This window comes from Capricornis sumatraensis, chromosome 15, assembly GCF_032405125.1.
Source record: "Capricornis sumatraensis isolate serow.1 chromosome 15, serow.2, whole genome shotgun sequence".
Classification (NCBI taxonomy): domain Eukaryota; kingdom Metazoa; phylum Chordata; class Mammalia; order Artiodactyla; family Bovidae; genus Capricornis; species Capricornis sumatraensis.
The window spans coordinates 23861429-23878132 of NC_091083.1; the positions used below are offsets into that span (position 1 = coordinate 23861429).

Here is a 16704-nt window from a genome sequence, read left to right on the forward strand (position 1 = left end):
CTTTCCAACACAGACCAGTGATACTATAAATAACTGATAACAGCAATTGCTGATGGGCAGTGCTGTAGAATAACATAAAGGTCAAAGAATGATAGTTCATGATCATCCTTAACAAAGTATACGAGGCTTTAAAATACTGATGTTGAACTCCGGTGGGCTAGCACAGGGAATTCATGGCACAATATGAATCCCCTTAATCAGTGTGATTGTGAGAAGGTTAAGAACCGGAGCCAAATTATCTGCTCTCTCTACAAATGCAGAGATCTGAGGGTCAGCTTTCTGTGTGCAACACAGGACAATAGATAGTTTTACACATCATAGCCGCTCCTCAGTTCAGTTTAGTTCATTTGCTCAGTCGTGTCCGACTCTTTGCGACCCCATGAATCGCAGCACGCCAGGCCTCCCTGTCCATCACCAACTCCAGAAGTTCACTCAGACTCACATCCATCGAGTCAGTGATGCCATCCAGCCATCTCATCCTGGGTCGTCCCCTTCTCCTCCTGCCCCCAATTCTTCCCAGCATGAAAGTCTTTTCCAGTGAGTCAACTCTTCGCATGAGGTGGCCAAAGTACTGGAGTTTCAGCTTTAGCATCATTCCTTCAAAAGAAATACCAGGGCTGATCTTCAGAATGGACTGGTTGGATCTCCTTACAGTCCAAGGGACTCTCAAGAGTCTTCTCCAACACCGCAGTTCAAAAGCATCAATTCTTCAGTGCTCAGCCTTCTTCACAGTCCAACTCTCACATCCATACATGACCACAGGAAAAACCATAGCCTTGACTAGACAGACCTTAGTTGGCAAAGTAATTTCTCTGCTTTTGAATATGCTATCTAGGTTGGTCATAACTTTTCTTGCAAGGAGTAAGCATCTTTTAATTTCATGGCTGCAGTCACCATCTGCAGTGATTTTGGAGCCCCCCCAAAATAAATTCTGACACTGTTTCCACTGTTTCCCCATCTATTTCCCATCAAGTGATGGGATCAGATGCCATGATCTTTGTTTTCTGCATGTTGAGCTTTAAGCCAACTTTTTCACTCTCCTCTTTCACTTTCATCAAGAGGCTTTTGAGTTCCTCTTCACTTTCTGCCATAAGGGTGGTGTCCTCTGCATATCTGAGGTTATTGATATTGCTCCTGGCAATCTTGATTCCAGCTTGTGTTTCTTCCAGTCCAGCTTTTCTCATGATGTACTCTGCATATAAGTAAAACAAGCAGGGTGACAATATACAGCCTTGATGTACTCCTTTTCCTATTTGGAACCAGTCTGTTGTTCCATGTCCAGTTCTAACTGTTGCTTCCTGACCTGCATACAGATTTCTCACGAGACAGGTCAGGTGGTCTGGTATTCCCATCTCTTTCAGAATTTTCCACAGTTGATTGTCATCCACACAGTCAAAGGCTTTGGCATAGTCAATAAAGCAGAAATAGATGTTTTTCCTGAACTCTCTTGCTTTTTCCATGATCCAGTGGATGCTGGCAATTTAATCTCTGGTTTTTCTGCCTTTTCTAAAACCAGCTTGAACATCAGGAAGTTCACAGTTCACGTACTGCTGAAGCCTGGCTTGGAGAATTTTGAGCATTGCTTTACTAGCATGTGAGATGAGTGCAATTGTGTGGTAGTTTGAGCATTCTTTGGCATTGCCTTTCTTTGGGATTGGAATGAAAACTGACCTTTTCCAGTCCTGTGGCCACTGCTGAGTTTTCCAAATTTGCTGGCATATTGAGTGCAGCACTTTCACAGCATCATCTTTCAGGATTTGAAATAGCTCAACTGGAATTTCATCACCTCCACTAGCTTTGTTGGTTGTGATGCTTTCTAAGGACCACTTGACTTCACATTCCAGGATGTCTGGCTCTAGGTGAGTGATTACACCATCGTGATTATCTGGGTCGTGAGGATCTTTTTTGTACAGTTCTTCTGTGTATTCCTGCCACCTCTTCTTAATATTGTCTGCTTCTGTTAGGTCCATACCATTTCTGTCCTTTATCGAGCCCATCTTTGCATGAGATGTTCCCCTGTTATCTCTAATTTTCTTGAAGAGATCTCTAGTCTTTCCCATTCTGTTGTTCCTCTATTTCTTTGCAATTATTGCTGAGGAAGGCTTTCTTATCTCTTTTTGCTATTCTTTGGAACTCTGCATTCAGATGCTTATATCTTTCCTTTTCTCTTTTGTTTTTCACTTCTCTTCTTTTCACAGCTATTTGTAAGGCCTCCCCAGACAGCCATTTTGCTTTTTTACATTTCTTTTCCATGGCGATGATCTTGATCCCTGTCTCCTGTACAGTGTCACCAACCTCATTCCATAGTTCATCGGGCACTCTATCTATCAGATCTAGGCCCTTAAATCTATTTCTCACTTCCACTGTATAATCATAAGGGATTTGATTTAGGTTGTACCTGAATGGTCTAGCGGTTTTCCCTACTTTCTTCAATTTGAGTCTGAATTTGGCAATAAGCAGATCATGATCTGAACCACAGTCAGCTCCTGGTCTTGTTTTTGTTCACTGTGTAGAGCTTCTCCATCTTTGGCTGCAAAGAATATAATCAATCTGATTTCGGTGTTGATCATCTGGTGATGTCCATGTGTAGAGTCTTCTCTTGTGTTGGTGGTAGAGGGTGTTTGCTATGACCAGTGCATTTTCTTGGCAAAACTCTCTTAGTCTTTGCCCTGCTTCATTCTGCATTCCAAGGCCAAATTTGCCTATTACTCCAGGTGTTTCTTGACTTCCTGCTTTTGTATTCCAGTCCTCTATAGCTGCTCCTCACTCATGCTTTATTGCTAATTTAATCTCTAGTACAGTGTGGCATTTTAAAAAAATGGTAAAAAGTTAGAAGTGCTTAATCTCAAGGCACCATACCTTTAATAATATTGAAAAATATTCAAATACAGGAATCATTTAAAGTTTGAGCATAGAACATTTTTATTTTTATCAGACCCTGATATTGTTTAATGAATAAGAATCTGACTGGAAAATATGACTCATTTGCATACTTGTGATTGTCATTTACATCTGACAAGCCTATTGCCTATTAACAGAGACGGCTTGTACATTTCTTTTACCTCCTTGACGCTAGCAGGCTTATGCTCATTTTAGATTATGGAATCAGCCAAACTGCTTTTCAAAAGGAAAATAAGTCCAAGCAGTTGTTGTCTCTCCATTATAGACATATATATATACATATTTTGATACAGAATGCTATACGTCTGCTTATCCTCATTTCTCTTTCGACTTTCAACTCCTATATTTGTAAAACTAAATTAAGTGGCCAGTAGAAGGAAAGAAAACTTGAATATAGTTGGGCTTCTTAATCTGTTTCATGACATGGAGCCTGTAGAAAATGATGATGCTGGTAAGATCCACTGGGTAAATTAGAGGAGATTTGATTTTATGTGTACCATGCTTAAGATAAAATGTCCATGTGACTGAGCAACTGAACAGTAACAACAAATATTTTCTTTATATAATTATGGTAAGAGGAATAAAGCAAGTATTGGAAGATATTAAATATTGGATTCAAATAATGCTAACGCCTTTTTTTCCCAGAAAAATAACAAGACCTTTAATTTGCTTCCTATTAAAGTCTTTTCAAATTTTTTATTATGACAAACTATATCTAACATACAATTTTACATATATAATAAACATCTTTCTCCACGTTCTTGACAGCATTCCGCCCCCCCCGGGAGGTGTTTATAATAGCCATCCCAGTGAGTGTGAAATGATATCACATGGTTTTGAGTTATATTTCCCTAATGATAGTGACATTGACTATCTTTATATATGCTTAGTTAATTTGCATAATTATTCATGTCCTTTGCTCATTTTGAATGGGGTTTTTGTTTTTTATTGTTGCATTGTAGGAGTTCTTTTATATTCTGGATATTAATCTCTTATCAGAGTATGACTTGCAAATATTTTCTCAGATTCTATGTGTTGACTTTTCACTCTGTTGTTAGTGTTCGTTGATGCATACAAGCTTTACTTTTGGCATAGTTCAGTTTGTCTATCTTTTCTTTGGTTACCTTTGCTTTTGGTATCATAGCCAACAAATAGCTGCCAAATTCAATGTCATGAGGCTTTTTCCCTAGTCTGTATTTGGGCTGTGCCATGCAGCCTGTGGAATCTTAGTTACCTGACCAGGGATTGAACCTCTGCCCCCTGCACTGAGAGCATGGAGTCTTAATCACTAAACCCCCAAGGGAAGTCTTCCTCTAAACTTTCTTCTGAGAGTTTTATAGCTCTTATGTTTAGGATTTTGATTTAGTTTGAGTTAATCTTTGTGTTTGATATAAAGGTAAAGGTCCAACTTCATTATTTTGCAAATGGATATCTTACTTCTAACCATTTTCTTATTTTCCTTCTTTCTCCTCCCTACTGTGCCCACCTTCTTATTCTCTTCCTCCTTTTCCTCCTCTTCTCCTTCTACTACTAAAACGTGAGACCTTTTTCACATTATATAATGGAAAATGTATTGTTCTAACATTATTTAAAAAATTCATTAATCTCAAAGTTATCATCCCTAGAGTGTTCATTTCAGGAAGGCTAATGAAGCTTGAATATTTATTTTTCTGCATATTCCTTTTGGATTAGCATCTTCATTTAGCAACTTTTAACTGTTAGAAATTTTGAGCAATGGATCTCAAAATTTAACATGCCCCAGAATAAGCTGAAAAATTTGTTGAATGAACCTTACGCCAGAGTTCCTGATTCAGTAGTTTGAGATAGGGCCCAAGAATTAGCATTTTAAAAAGTGTCCAGGTGAGGCTAATGCTGCTAATTCAGACACCATACTTATAGGACAACTAGAAGGAGATATTCTGGGGTAAGAGAAATGTTCTATATCCTGTGTGGTGGTTATACAGATGTAAAAGGTTGTTAAAAACCATCAAACTCAACATTTAAAATATAAGCAGTTTAGTGTGTATTAATTATAATGTAGTTTAAAAAATAACTTCTTAGGAACACTGAAAAATAGATAAGTGGAAATACATACTTGAATAGGAAGATTATTTTGTAAAAATGTCAGTTCTATCTAAGCATAAATCAAGTGTTCTTATTTTAAGAAGAGTATAAAGCATGGGGTAATGAATCTAAGTCCCCAGTCCTGACTTCGGTATTTTGCAAAAGAATTACCATTGGCAAATTGTTTTAGTTATCTCATGTATGAAATAGAAATGAATAATCCTACTTTCATCTTGTTGCAAGTATCAAATAATAAACTATTATTTAATATTCCCTAATTTAAAGGCATACTAATTTAAAGTCTGACCTAAAAATTCCAATATTTTATACATTGTAGAAGCTAGTGTTTCTTTGGTCTGAAATCTGTTTAACAAAGAATATACATACATGAGCATTCTAAATTCCTGTTTTGGAATTAGATTATTAATACAGCTGTGTTGTGTAAATTTAGGAGTTTCCATATAAGACCTCTATATTTATCAGTTGTTATATTTTAAATATATTTCTTCTTGCCTCACAAAGAGTTGTTCTCCAGTGAATGTCATACAATATTGAAACAAGAACCATGGATGCTCCTAATTAAAACAGTTGGCTTTAATACCTTTGTTATTAAATTTTGTGTTGATAAAACCCCAGGTGGTTATGTAAAATTTCAGCAAATTTTTTTTCATTTTTTTGTTTCATAAGATTAGGAAAGAGAAATCTAAAAGGCACTGCTCAAATTGTAAATCCCTTTTTCACAATTGTGGTGCAAATTGTATTTGTAAAGAAGAATTTTTTTATAGAAAAGCGAGAAATATCTACTGCTTTTATTTAGCAACACATTCAGGAAATATTTATTAAGCACCCATTGAGTATAAGCCATTTTACAAGGTGTTCTAGATACCGTAATAGGTTAAGTTAAAATATATGCCTTCATGTGTTTATGTGAGACTTTAGCTTCATATTCAATGAACTAAAATCTAATATGAAAAATGCATCTAAAAAGTTATGTACAAAATGATGTGGAATTCTTGGGTGAGGGAGTGATTTTGAAACAAGGAATTTAGGGTCAAGGGATTTAAGAAGGCTTAGAAAGGAGAATATACTTGAGAGATGCTATGGAAGGTAAATCTTTAGGAAAAAGACTAAGGATAGAGGTTATACTCATCTCATCTTAGGGAATGAGATGGCTGGATGGCTGATGCAATGGACATGAACTTGGGCAAACTCCAGGAAATGGTGAGATACAGGGAGACCTGGCATGCTGCAGTCCATTGGGTCGCGAAGAGTTGGACATGACTGGGTGACTGAACAGAAACAGAAGTTATACACTGTCCAGAAGAAAGACCAACATAAGGTGGACAGAGAGAAGGAAATACATGATATACTCAAGTAACTGCATGAACACATACAATGAGTATAATTCTGGGTGGCTGAGTAAAATAATATATGAAAGTTGAAGCTGGATGTTAGTATAGAAAGTTATTTCTCAGATCCTGATGACTTTTATCCAAAGAATGGTGCTAAATAAACTGTGGTCTATGGGCCAGTTTTTGCCTAATGCCTGTTTTTGTTAGTGTAGTTTTTTTGAAACATGGCTATAATCATTCATTCAAGTGGTCCATGGAGGCCTTCATGCTGCAGAGTTGAATAGCTGTAACAAAGACCATATGGCTCCCAAAGCCTAAAACATTTTCTGTGTAGCCTTTACAGAAAAAAAGTTCTCTGACCCCCAGTAAGATACCAGTTCAGCCTGAAAGAGGCTTCCATGGTGGCTCAAATGGTTAAAGAATCTGCCTGCAATGCAGGAAACCTGGGTTTTGTGGTTGAGAAGATCCTCTGGAGAAAGGAATGGCTACTCACTTCAGTATTCTTGCCTGGAGAATTCTATGGAGAGAGGAGCCTGGTGGGCTACAGTCCACAGGGTCACAAAGAGTCAGACACAACTGAGTGACTAACTCACTTTTTCTCATTATGAAAGACTGCTCCTTGGACAGGCTTGTTACAAGAAAATGATGGTATCAAGGAGCTTGAGCCAGAAGCAAATTAATTCAGTGCTTCCTTTATCAAGAAATTCTAACTATTAAAAAAATGAAACAAAACAGTCAGCTGATCAGACAGTGTATGTAATGAATTGATGTGTATTTTACCAAGGCTTCTTATGTGCTTGCAATCCAGGAACATACAATATAGTTCAGGGATCTCACTTTGAGTAAGTAAAGGTGTATTGTAGATTTCTAAGCCAGATGGTAGAATCAAATGTACATTGTAAAGAACCAATAAGATCAAATAGAACCTTTTTCTTTTTTGGTCTTTTGCGATGTTCCAGCAGAATGTAGAGGACATATGTGGAATTTTGGAATCCTACACATCTGGTTTCAGACTTGGGTGGGGGTCAGGGATGGGGGTGCCATCATGTCCTGACACTCAAGAAGGAATGTTCCTTTTCCCTTATATTCTAAAAATCCCACATGAGAACTCTGAGTGTACTATCTTATTTAAGAAGCTTACTCCAGCAGTCGGTGGATTAGATCATGGAGCTGGTAGGAGGGGTGGGGAGCAGTTATACATGGCAAGGATGGCTCATTGCAGACATGAGGGTGATACTATGGAAATCCCCAGGAGAACTGTACTGTTGAACACTTTGTATTTTCTGCTACTCATGAAGGTAATCAAGTTCATGACAACTTTCAGTCACTCATGTACCATTAGGTATATTCCAACAGCCTGTTACAGTATTATAAGATATGTCTCAACACAGAGAATAAGCCTGAAGAATATGTCCCTCATACTGTACCTGTATATTTTGATTTGTCCATGCAAGTGTATATTTTTTTCCTTACTAATTCTCAAATAAGAAGGAAATGTCAATTTTTAAATCACTTAATCTCTGTAATACTGAGGGTCTAGAAACTGATTATCCTATGGTGCTTAGGCAACATTTAAAAAAACAGCATGACTGTAAATCAGATCTCTTTTTATAATGACTTTTTAATGACTTCTGTATCATCGCCGGGATCTTTACTTTTGTGACACTTGGATATAAAGCTGTGCTTTCTTTAAACCTTTACTACTGTGGTTTATGCTGTGTTTTATTAGAAAAGGTATATTTCTAAAAAACATCATCCTTCCTGCCCTGTATGAGAAAAGACAGTTTGAAGGCTGGGAGAGAGATGCTGATATTTTATGAGTGACAGCACTGTTAGGTGTGATCATTACTGCTGTACTCTTTCCAGGAGGGGAGTTGATTTCCTTTGCAGGTACGTGCTCAAATAATTTCATCTCAGGCATGTGCTTGGATCATTCTTCATTTTCCATTAGACATCATACATACATCGTATGTCTTCAATTAAGGCATATAAAACTAGTGACCAGATGGTATACTTTTACGTCGGTACTGTGTAGAGTGCTTCTGCATGTCCAGTTGCTCAGCTGTGTCCAGCTGTTTGCCACCCTGTGGACTGTAGCCCTCCACACTGCTCTGTCCATGGGATTTTCCAGCAAGAATACTGGGGTTGCCATTTCCTCCTCCAGTGGATCTTCCTGACCCAGGGATCGAACCCATGTCTCCTGCCTTGGAGGCAGATTCTTTTACTGCTGATCCATTGGGGAAGTCCAGTGTTCATAGGGCAGTGTTAAAACACAAATGCAGGTGTATTGTTTGCATTTTTCAAATGGATCTCCTGAAATGTCTCCCTTTTTCCTTTTCTTTGCAGGTGAGGGGATATTTCAAGGGAATATAATTAGAATTGTTCCAGTAATTCATTTACTTTTGTTATTGTGATTGAATTTTCTCAAATTGTATTGTTGGGGGAAATGAAGCATTTGTATTTTTTCATTGTCTAGTTGCTGTGAAATTAGTACAAGGACCTCCAGTTGAAGAACTATTGATTAGATGCTTTTATTGTTGCTAGAATAATGACTTTTAGTCACCAAATACTTCCATGGTCTCCAAATCTATTCATACTGTTCTGTCTTAATATTTTTTCTCCCCTAGCCTGGAACATATTATTATAAAATTTTCTTGCATAATATCATCTGATTTACAGCTCTAGTATTCCCTTGGTGTTTTTGTTTCCGTATGTGCTATACTGATTTTAAAGTACTTTTTGCTTATCAAGTATTTTTGAGACTATTGAGTATTCTTGAGAGTATCAAGTATTGTTGAGAGTGAACCAGACACTGTGTAAGAGATGAAATAGTCATGGCCTCAAAGATATAAACATTACCATTTGGCGGTATTTCATCCTGGTCTTCCTTATATAAATACATAGTTATATAATCAGTTCAGTTCAGTCACTCAGTCGTGTCTGACTCTTTGCGACCCCATGAATTGCAGCACACCAGGCCTCCCTGTCCGTCACCATCTCCCGGAGTTCACTCAAACTCACTTCCATCAAGTTGGTGATGCCATCCAGCCATCTCATCCTCTGTCGTCTCCTTTTCCTCCTGCCCCCAATCCCTCCCAGCATCAGAGTCTTTTCCAGTGAGTCAACTCTTTGCATGAGGTGGTCAATATACTGGAGTTTCAGCTTTAGCATCATTCCTTCCAAAGAACACCCAGGGTTGATCTCCTTCAGAATGGACTGGTTGGATCTCCTTGCAGTCCAAGGGACTCTCAAGAGTCTTCTCCAACACCACAGTTCAAAAGCATCAATTCTTTGGTGCTCAGCTTTCTTCACAGTCCAACTCTCATATCCATACATGACCACTGGAAAAAGCATCGACAAGCTTTATTGTTTTACTTTTCACATTTCAGGTATATTCTACCTGTAATTTATTATTTTTGAATGCTGTGAAATAGGGGTCAAGGTTTCTTTTTTCCCCATAGGACTACATAATTTATTCAATCCACATTGAAAAGATTGTCCTTTCCTTCACTGCTCTGAAGAACTAAGCTTTTCATAAATCAGATGTACAAATATGTATAGAATTTTAAGACCTTTTTATCCATTTCCCTGGCCCGTTTTTCTGTCTTTACTCCAATACAACTCTATCTTGATTATTCTACCTTTACAATGACTCTTGATATCTGATCAAGTAAATTCTTCAACTTTGTTCTCCTTTGTGATAAAATGGCTATTCTTAGTTCTTTGGATATCTATATTAAGCTTAGAGTCAGTTTGCCAATTTCGGGGAAAAAAATCTACGGAAATGGAGCTGAATTTCAGTGAATCCTGAACCACTGAATAATTCATGTATTCATCTTTGTTCTCAGCATCTGTGAAATCCTGGGATATTAAGCATGCACAAGGAAAAAAGCTGGAACGGTTTAGTCGTTGACACACAGTTCTGACAATTTAACGTAATAATCCTGCCTCTTAAAAATAATCTTAATTCATAACCTGTGTAGTCCATAGGACACTAAACTCTTTATTCCATTAACAGCAATTAGTGACATAAACATAATCACACATCACAACTCTCATTTATTAAAAATATTAGATGGACCAGGTACTATGTTAGAGGTTCCACTTATTTCTAACTCTTGTTAATAACATGGAGCTATCCTATTTTATAAATGAAGAAAGCAGTAGGTTCAGAGAGGTTAAATCACTTGCCTAATATTGCCATCTAGTAAATGCTATGCCAGGGCTCAATCATGGCATGTCTCTTGTCCACAATCACATTCCCACTGCCGGACAAGTAAGACTTGAAAGACTGACTCAGTTAATATGTGGTGACTGAATGAACACTTTCCTCTTTCTCTCCATCTATTTTCTATTAATGTTTCATACTACTTTCCTCTAGAAGTTATACAGCTTTCCAAATGGTTTTAATAAGTAGCAAGTTTAAATTCTATGGTACTAGTGTCACATGTGGTGAAAAAGTGCTATGAAAGCTAATTAATCAAAGAAGTGAAAGAATGCCAGAATGCCTTAAATTTGAGGAATCACTTCCTTATTTAAAATTTTAAAAAGCTCCGTGTTGCATAGCATGTTTTATCTCTTTTTTGAATTGATAATTAAAATGGGGGTATAAACTCTATCCTTTATGGCAAGATTACACTGATATTTGTTTCCATCATTAGTTTCCCTCTCCTGTATGAAATTCAGAGAGAAAAGATACACATTAAAAATTATCTACCAATTTATTAAAATGTTTAAGTAAAACTGACCTAAATTAATAGAGAAAATAAATTTGAACCTGAAAGACTTTAGACCAGTTAATAGAACAGTTCATTTCTCTTTTTCATGCTTTAATTATTTATAGTTACATTTTTATGCCTCTTCTAAATGTTTTCAGTGTTACACAGTCTCATTTTACACTCATAAAAATAAGCTTTACAAAACTGATCAGAATATTGGTAGTATTGTTGTAAAAAAAAGATCAAGTCATTACATGTTGCTGCTAAGCGCTTTAGTCGTGTCCGACTTGGTGCGATCCCATAGACAGCAGCCCACCAGGCTCCCCCATCCCTGGGATTCTCTAGGGAAGAATATTGGAGTGGGTTGCCATTTCCTTCTCCAATGCATGAAAGTGAAAAGTCAAAGTGAAGTCGTTCAGTCGTGTCTGACTCTTAGCGACCCCATGGACTGCAGCCTACAAGGCTCCTTCATCCATGGGATTTTCCAGGCAAGAGTACTGGAGTGGTGTGCTATTGCCTTCTCCACATTACATGTTAGATTTGGTAATTTCAGCCTTTACCATAATTTTTGCACATTGTACCAATGCTGCATAGATTCAAAATTAAAATAGAAGAATGTCTATGCTGAAGGTTATGAGTCGTCATTATGCTAAACAGCATGTTATATTCTTAGGACAAATTACAGAACTGTAATGTATGATCAATGACAAACTGTATTTATGATTTTCTTCTTTGTTTTTATCTGATAAACACATCCTCCTTTCCCCAGAAATACTGCAGACGGCTGGTACCTGTATGCTGATAGTTCAAATGGAAAATTTGGTGACATGGCTGATATCCTTACTCCTGTCATTTCACGCACGGGACCAAAATGTACCCTGGTGTTCTGGACTCATATGAATGGTGCCACAGTTGGTTCTCTCCAGGTACTGCTTAGGCAATGGCATTTTCCAAATTTGTTCTATAAAAATTCATACTATACAATTTAGTGTTATTAAAATATATAGTCTGCTAATAAATGAGAAATGGACAATTACCAACAATTAACTGGTTTCAAAATATTATGACTGAAAAAATTTCATAGAATTGGACCTGAATATCTAATAGAATTTTTTTAACTATCCTATTTATGATTATGGTCTATTTTAGGTCATTTTATTTTCTCTTCTATTTTTTTCAAATGTATTTGACATATAAAAGTGTGTCAAAACCATTTAGAAAAATTTAAGGTTTGTTTCAAAACTCAAGTAGCCAGTTGACCTCGTTTGGTTTTTTTTAAAAAGAAAATTATTGAGGTATAGTTTATAATGTTGTATATGATTATGGAATTTATTCTGAGGCTACAGCTTCTGTGTGATACTGTTTTACCCTTGAAATATGTCATATAGGTTTCAGAGTCAATACTCTGCTAATAACACAACAAATGAATATAAACACTTGGGTGATATTTGGATGTGCATTCTTGTCTTTGATGTAGTGGTGTTACATTCTCCAATAGTCTCTTTCAAATTGTTTCTTGGTTAAAAAATAATAATTATATATATATATACACACACACATATATATGTTAAACTGTTGAAACTCACAAAAGGTTGCAAGAATCTCACAGGCAACTCTAATGTATCTTTCACTCAGAGATTCTTTTTCTTGTCCACTATCCCTATAGAATCTTTTGTAGGAAAGTTTTAATTCAATATAGACTTATTTATCACACTCCATTGTTGTCTCTTTCTAGTATCTTTTTTAAAAATTAAATTTTTTGACTGTGCTGGATGTTCAGAGCGGTGCGCTGGCTTTTCTGCAGTTGCGGTGAGCCAGGGCTGCTCTCTAGGTGCGGTGCGCAGGCTTCTCGTGGCGGCTTCTCTTGCTGTGGAGCACAGGCCCTAGGCATTGCACGCTCAGTGGGTGTGGCCTGTGGGCTCAGCAGTGGCGGCTTGCAGCCTCTAGAGTGCAGAACGAGTAGTTGTGTTGCACAGGCTTACTTGCTCCATGACATGTGGGGTCTTCCTGGACCAAGGATTGGACCCATCTCCCCTGTATTGCCAGGAGGGCTCCCAACCCTGGACCACCAGCTGCTAAGTCACTTCAGTCGTGTCCGACCCTGTGCGACCCCATAGATAGCAGCCCACCAGGCTCCCCCGTCCCTGGGATTCTCTAGGCAAGAACACTGGAGTGGGCTGCCATTTCCTTCTCCAATGCATGAAAGTGAAAAGTGAAAGTGAAGTCACTCAGTCATGGCCGACCCCTAGCGACCCCATGGACTGCAGCCTACCAGGCTCCTCCTTCCATAGGGTTTTCCAGGCAAGAGTACTGGAGTGGGGTGCCATTGCCTTCTCCTGGACCACCAGGGAAGCCCTATATTTAGTATATTTGCAAAGAGGTGACACTGGGTTACCTGCTTTCTTTTCCCCAATAAGTAGAGAGAAATACACTGCAGATCACCTGCTTATCTATTTCTTTTCAGGTAGCTTGATGTAATTTTAGTATTATTCTAGGATTTTTCTGGCAATATTAAGTATTATATCCCCCCAAATTAGATAAACATATCTTATTTTTAAAATGATGTTACTTTTTTAATTGGAAATATGTTAAATTTATAAATCAATTTTGGAAGAATAGTTTTATTTATTATAGATGAGACTTCCCACCAAAAACAGTTAAAGAGTAAACTTGTTTGTGTATATGTATGTGTGCATATAATAACCTGAAAACATCGAAGTAGGCTTGTGGATTGAAGTTATAATTTACCTTTGCGTTACACTGATTCTTTAAAAATTGTTTTAGAGAAAACAATCAATACAACTGACTACAGGGTTTCCATCAGAAAAATGAGAATTATAAACCGGGTGTATTTTGTGGTTGAGATTAATTGTCTGAAATAGACTTTTTTTTTTAAATTTGATTTTACATTAGTAGGTGAAAAATTATAAAACAGCCTTAAATTTTATAGGCAATTAATTATCAAATAATTACAGTGGTAATACATATAATCCATATTTTTGTGCATGGCTGGATAAAAGGACATTAAATGTTGGTACTATGTTATATGAACACAGTTTTCTTTAGTGATCTGTATGTACAGCAATATTCATACAAAGAATACCTATTTCATATACACTCATTTTAGTATCCTTCAAAAATGATTTTTTTACATTTTTTAGAAATTCTGTTTTCTTGACTTTAATATGTTTAAAATTCAGCTTGAATTTTATGGACCAAAAATTTAGTGGTATTATTGCTAGCTGCATACTAATTTTTATATGACTCTGAAAACTCTAACTTTGTAAAAATAACCATTTCTATTTAACATCTTTAAAAATCAATGATGAAAGCATTCAAAATTAACTTCACTCTCAAAAACCAAAACCTTCCCACACCTTTATGTGAATAATAATTCCATTGTACATATTTGTATTGTTAAAAAGTAATGTCGTGATATAATTAAACACATCATCTAATTCAGTTATTTTAAAATGTGAAACTATTCTTCTCAGTTACTCCCTTGATGGCTTTTTTTGTGTCATCTAAATGAAGAGCCATGATTATTTATCTGCTGAGTCTCAGTTTGCCTTTAGAATGAAGGCCCAGTAGTACTCGTGTGAATGTTCTAAGTCGCTTCAGTTGTGTCTGACTCTTTACAACACTATGGACCATAGCCCACCAGGCTCCTTGGTCCATGGAATTCTCCAGGCAAGAATACTGGAGTGGACTACCATGCCCTCCTCCAGGGGATCTTCCTGACCCAGGGATCAAACCTGTGTCTCTTAAGTCTCTTGCATTGGTATGTGGGTTCTTTACCACTAGTGCCACCTAGGAACCACCCCCCTACCCAGTAGTACTGGTGAGAGTTTATTGGGTGGGGAACTCTTACTGGCTTAGATAAGAAGATGCCTGCTTGTATCACCCATACATGTTGTTGGAATTAAATTGGCTTCCACTGTAATTTCACCATCCCCACTGAACACAAGGTCATTCTCAAAATTATGTTTCAGTAAATAATCCTGTGCTTTTCATGTGACTACATGATTGTTATTCAATATTGAGACTTCCAGTTGTTCCTGCTATCAGATTTTAAAAGGTAAGGTAGTTAAAAATTCTTAATTAAATGGTGCCCAGATACCTTCAGACTTGACTGACAGATATTCGTGCACAACTTTATTACACAGAGCTAGTAAGGTACCCTGGGGGACTCAGTGCTGTTCTAGAAAACAAAGATATCTAATGAAAAATGTCTGAGCTTTTCTCTCAGGGATTCATGTTGACATTAAAATTAAAAGAAATACTGGGAAAATTCTACATGTTTAAAATTTATCAAGGCACAATGTTTCGATACTTTTTACTTGATTTATCTCTGCAGGTACTCAGCAAGAAAGACAATGTTACTTCTAAACTGTGGGCTCAAAGTGGACAGCAAGGTGCACAGTGGAAAAAAGTGGAGTTGTTTTTAGGTGTTCATTCCCATATACAGGTTTGTAATCCAAGTATTAAGATAATGGTTGAGTTTTGTTGATTTGTATTTCCTCTACCCCTGTCTTCTGTCTCTCATTCCCATTCTGATATGTTACATGAATGCTTACCATTCCATAGAGCATTTTCCATAAGGAATTTACAGTTCTGGACTGCCCTAATTTTATTCCTAATGAGACAACCATATTTCTAGGAATATTCAATTTTAGTGACAACCATCATGCCTCCACAGTCTCATACACCACTCTATTTTGCAAATATATTCTCAGAGACGGTAGAGTAATTGCTTTCATTTATTTCAAACCTGATAGAGAGACCTTTGAAAGTACACTGCATTGTTGAACCTTATTAGAGAAAACAGGTTTACGTGACTGAAAAATATTTTGGGAAGCACAAAATTGTGTGATGCTGTATTTGTCTTCATGTAAAATACAATAATATTAGGATAAGACCTAAAAGTAAAGGAAAAGAACCAAGGATACCTAGATTAAAACATTTAAACCGAAAGTAATTACATGACAAGATATTTAATGTGAATTTTATTTTTTGTGGATTATCTGGCAAAAAAAAGAGCTCCTAGGATGTGTGACTTTTGCTTTTGGAGCTTTGTTTTGTCTTACATGAAGGGATATTTATTGGATGATAATGCTTAACTGTTAAGATTTAGATTGGATATGGGAAAGTGAGAATCCAGAGCCATTTATGTCATTTTTTTCTTAGTTTTAACTGCACAAGCCTGAATTCTTTGAATTTACACCATGTATCTATGGATGGTATACTGTCTTTGCTAATGATTGCATTTCCAGTCCTCTATATAACAGCTGCTGCTGCTGCTGCTAAGTCATTTCAGTCGTGTCCAACTCTGTGCGACCCCATAGATGGCCTCCCACCAGGCTCCCCTGTCCCTGGGATTCTCCAGGCAAGAACACTGGAGTGGGTTGCCATTTCCTTCTCCAGTACATGAAACTGAAAAGTGAAAGTGAAGTTGCCCAGTTGAGTCCGACTCTTAGCGACCCAATGGACCACAGCCTACCAGGCTCCTCCGTCCATGGGATTTTTCCAGGCAAGAGTACTGGAGTGGGGTGCCATTGCCTTCTCTGCTTTATAACAGTAAATGTAGTTAAATCAGCTGTGAATATTCAGTAACTGTATCTGCAGTCATGTGCCATATTTGATAGATCAGCCCAATGGAAGCACAGGCT

At 37.1% G+C, this 16704-nt stretch overlaps 1 protein-coding gene across 1 annotated transcript in view; it reads left to right on the top strand.

The window, feature by feature from the left end:
- The window catches only part of MALRD1 (MAM and LDL receptor class A domain containing 1), a 590849-nt gene that overhangs the window by 194225 nt on the left and 379920 nt on the right, over positions 1 to 16704 (top strand). Inside the window, exons 22-23 of the mRNA XM_068987706.1 lie at positions 11805 to 11961; positions 15393 to 15503. Of these exons, the coding sequence (XP_068843807.1) occupies positions 11805 to 11961; positions 15393 to 15503 (268 nt within the window). The remainder of the gene's footprint in view (positions 1 to 11804; positions 11962 to 15392; positions 15504 to 16704) is intronic.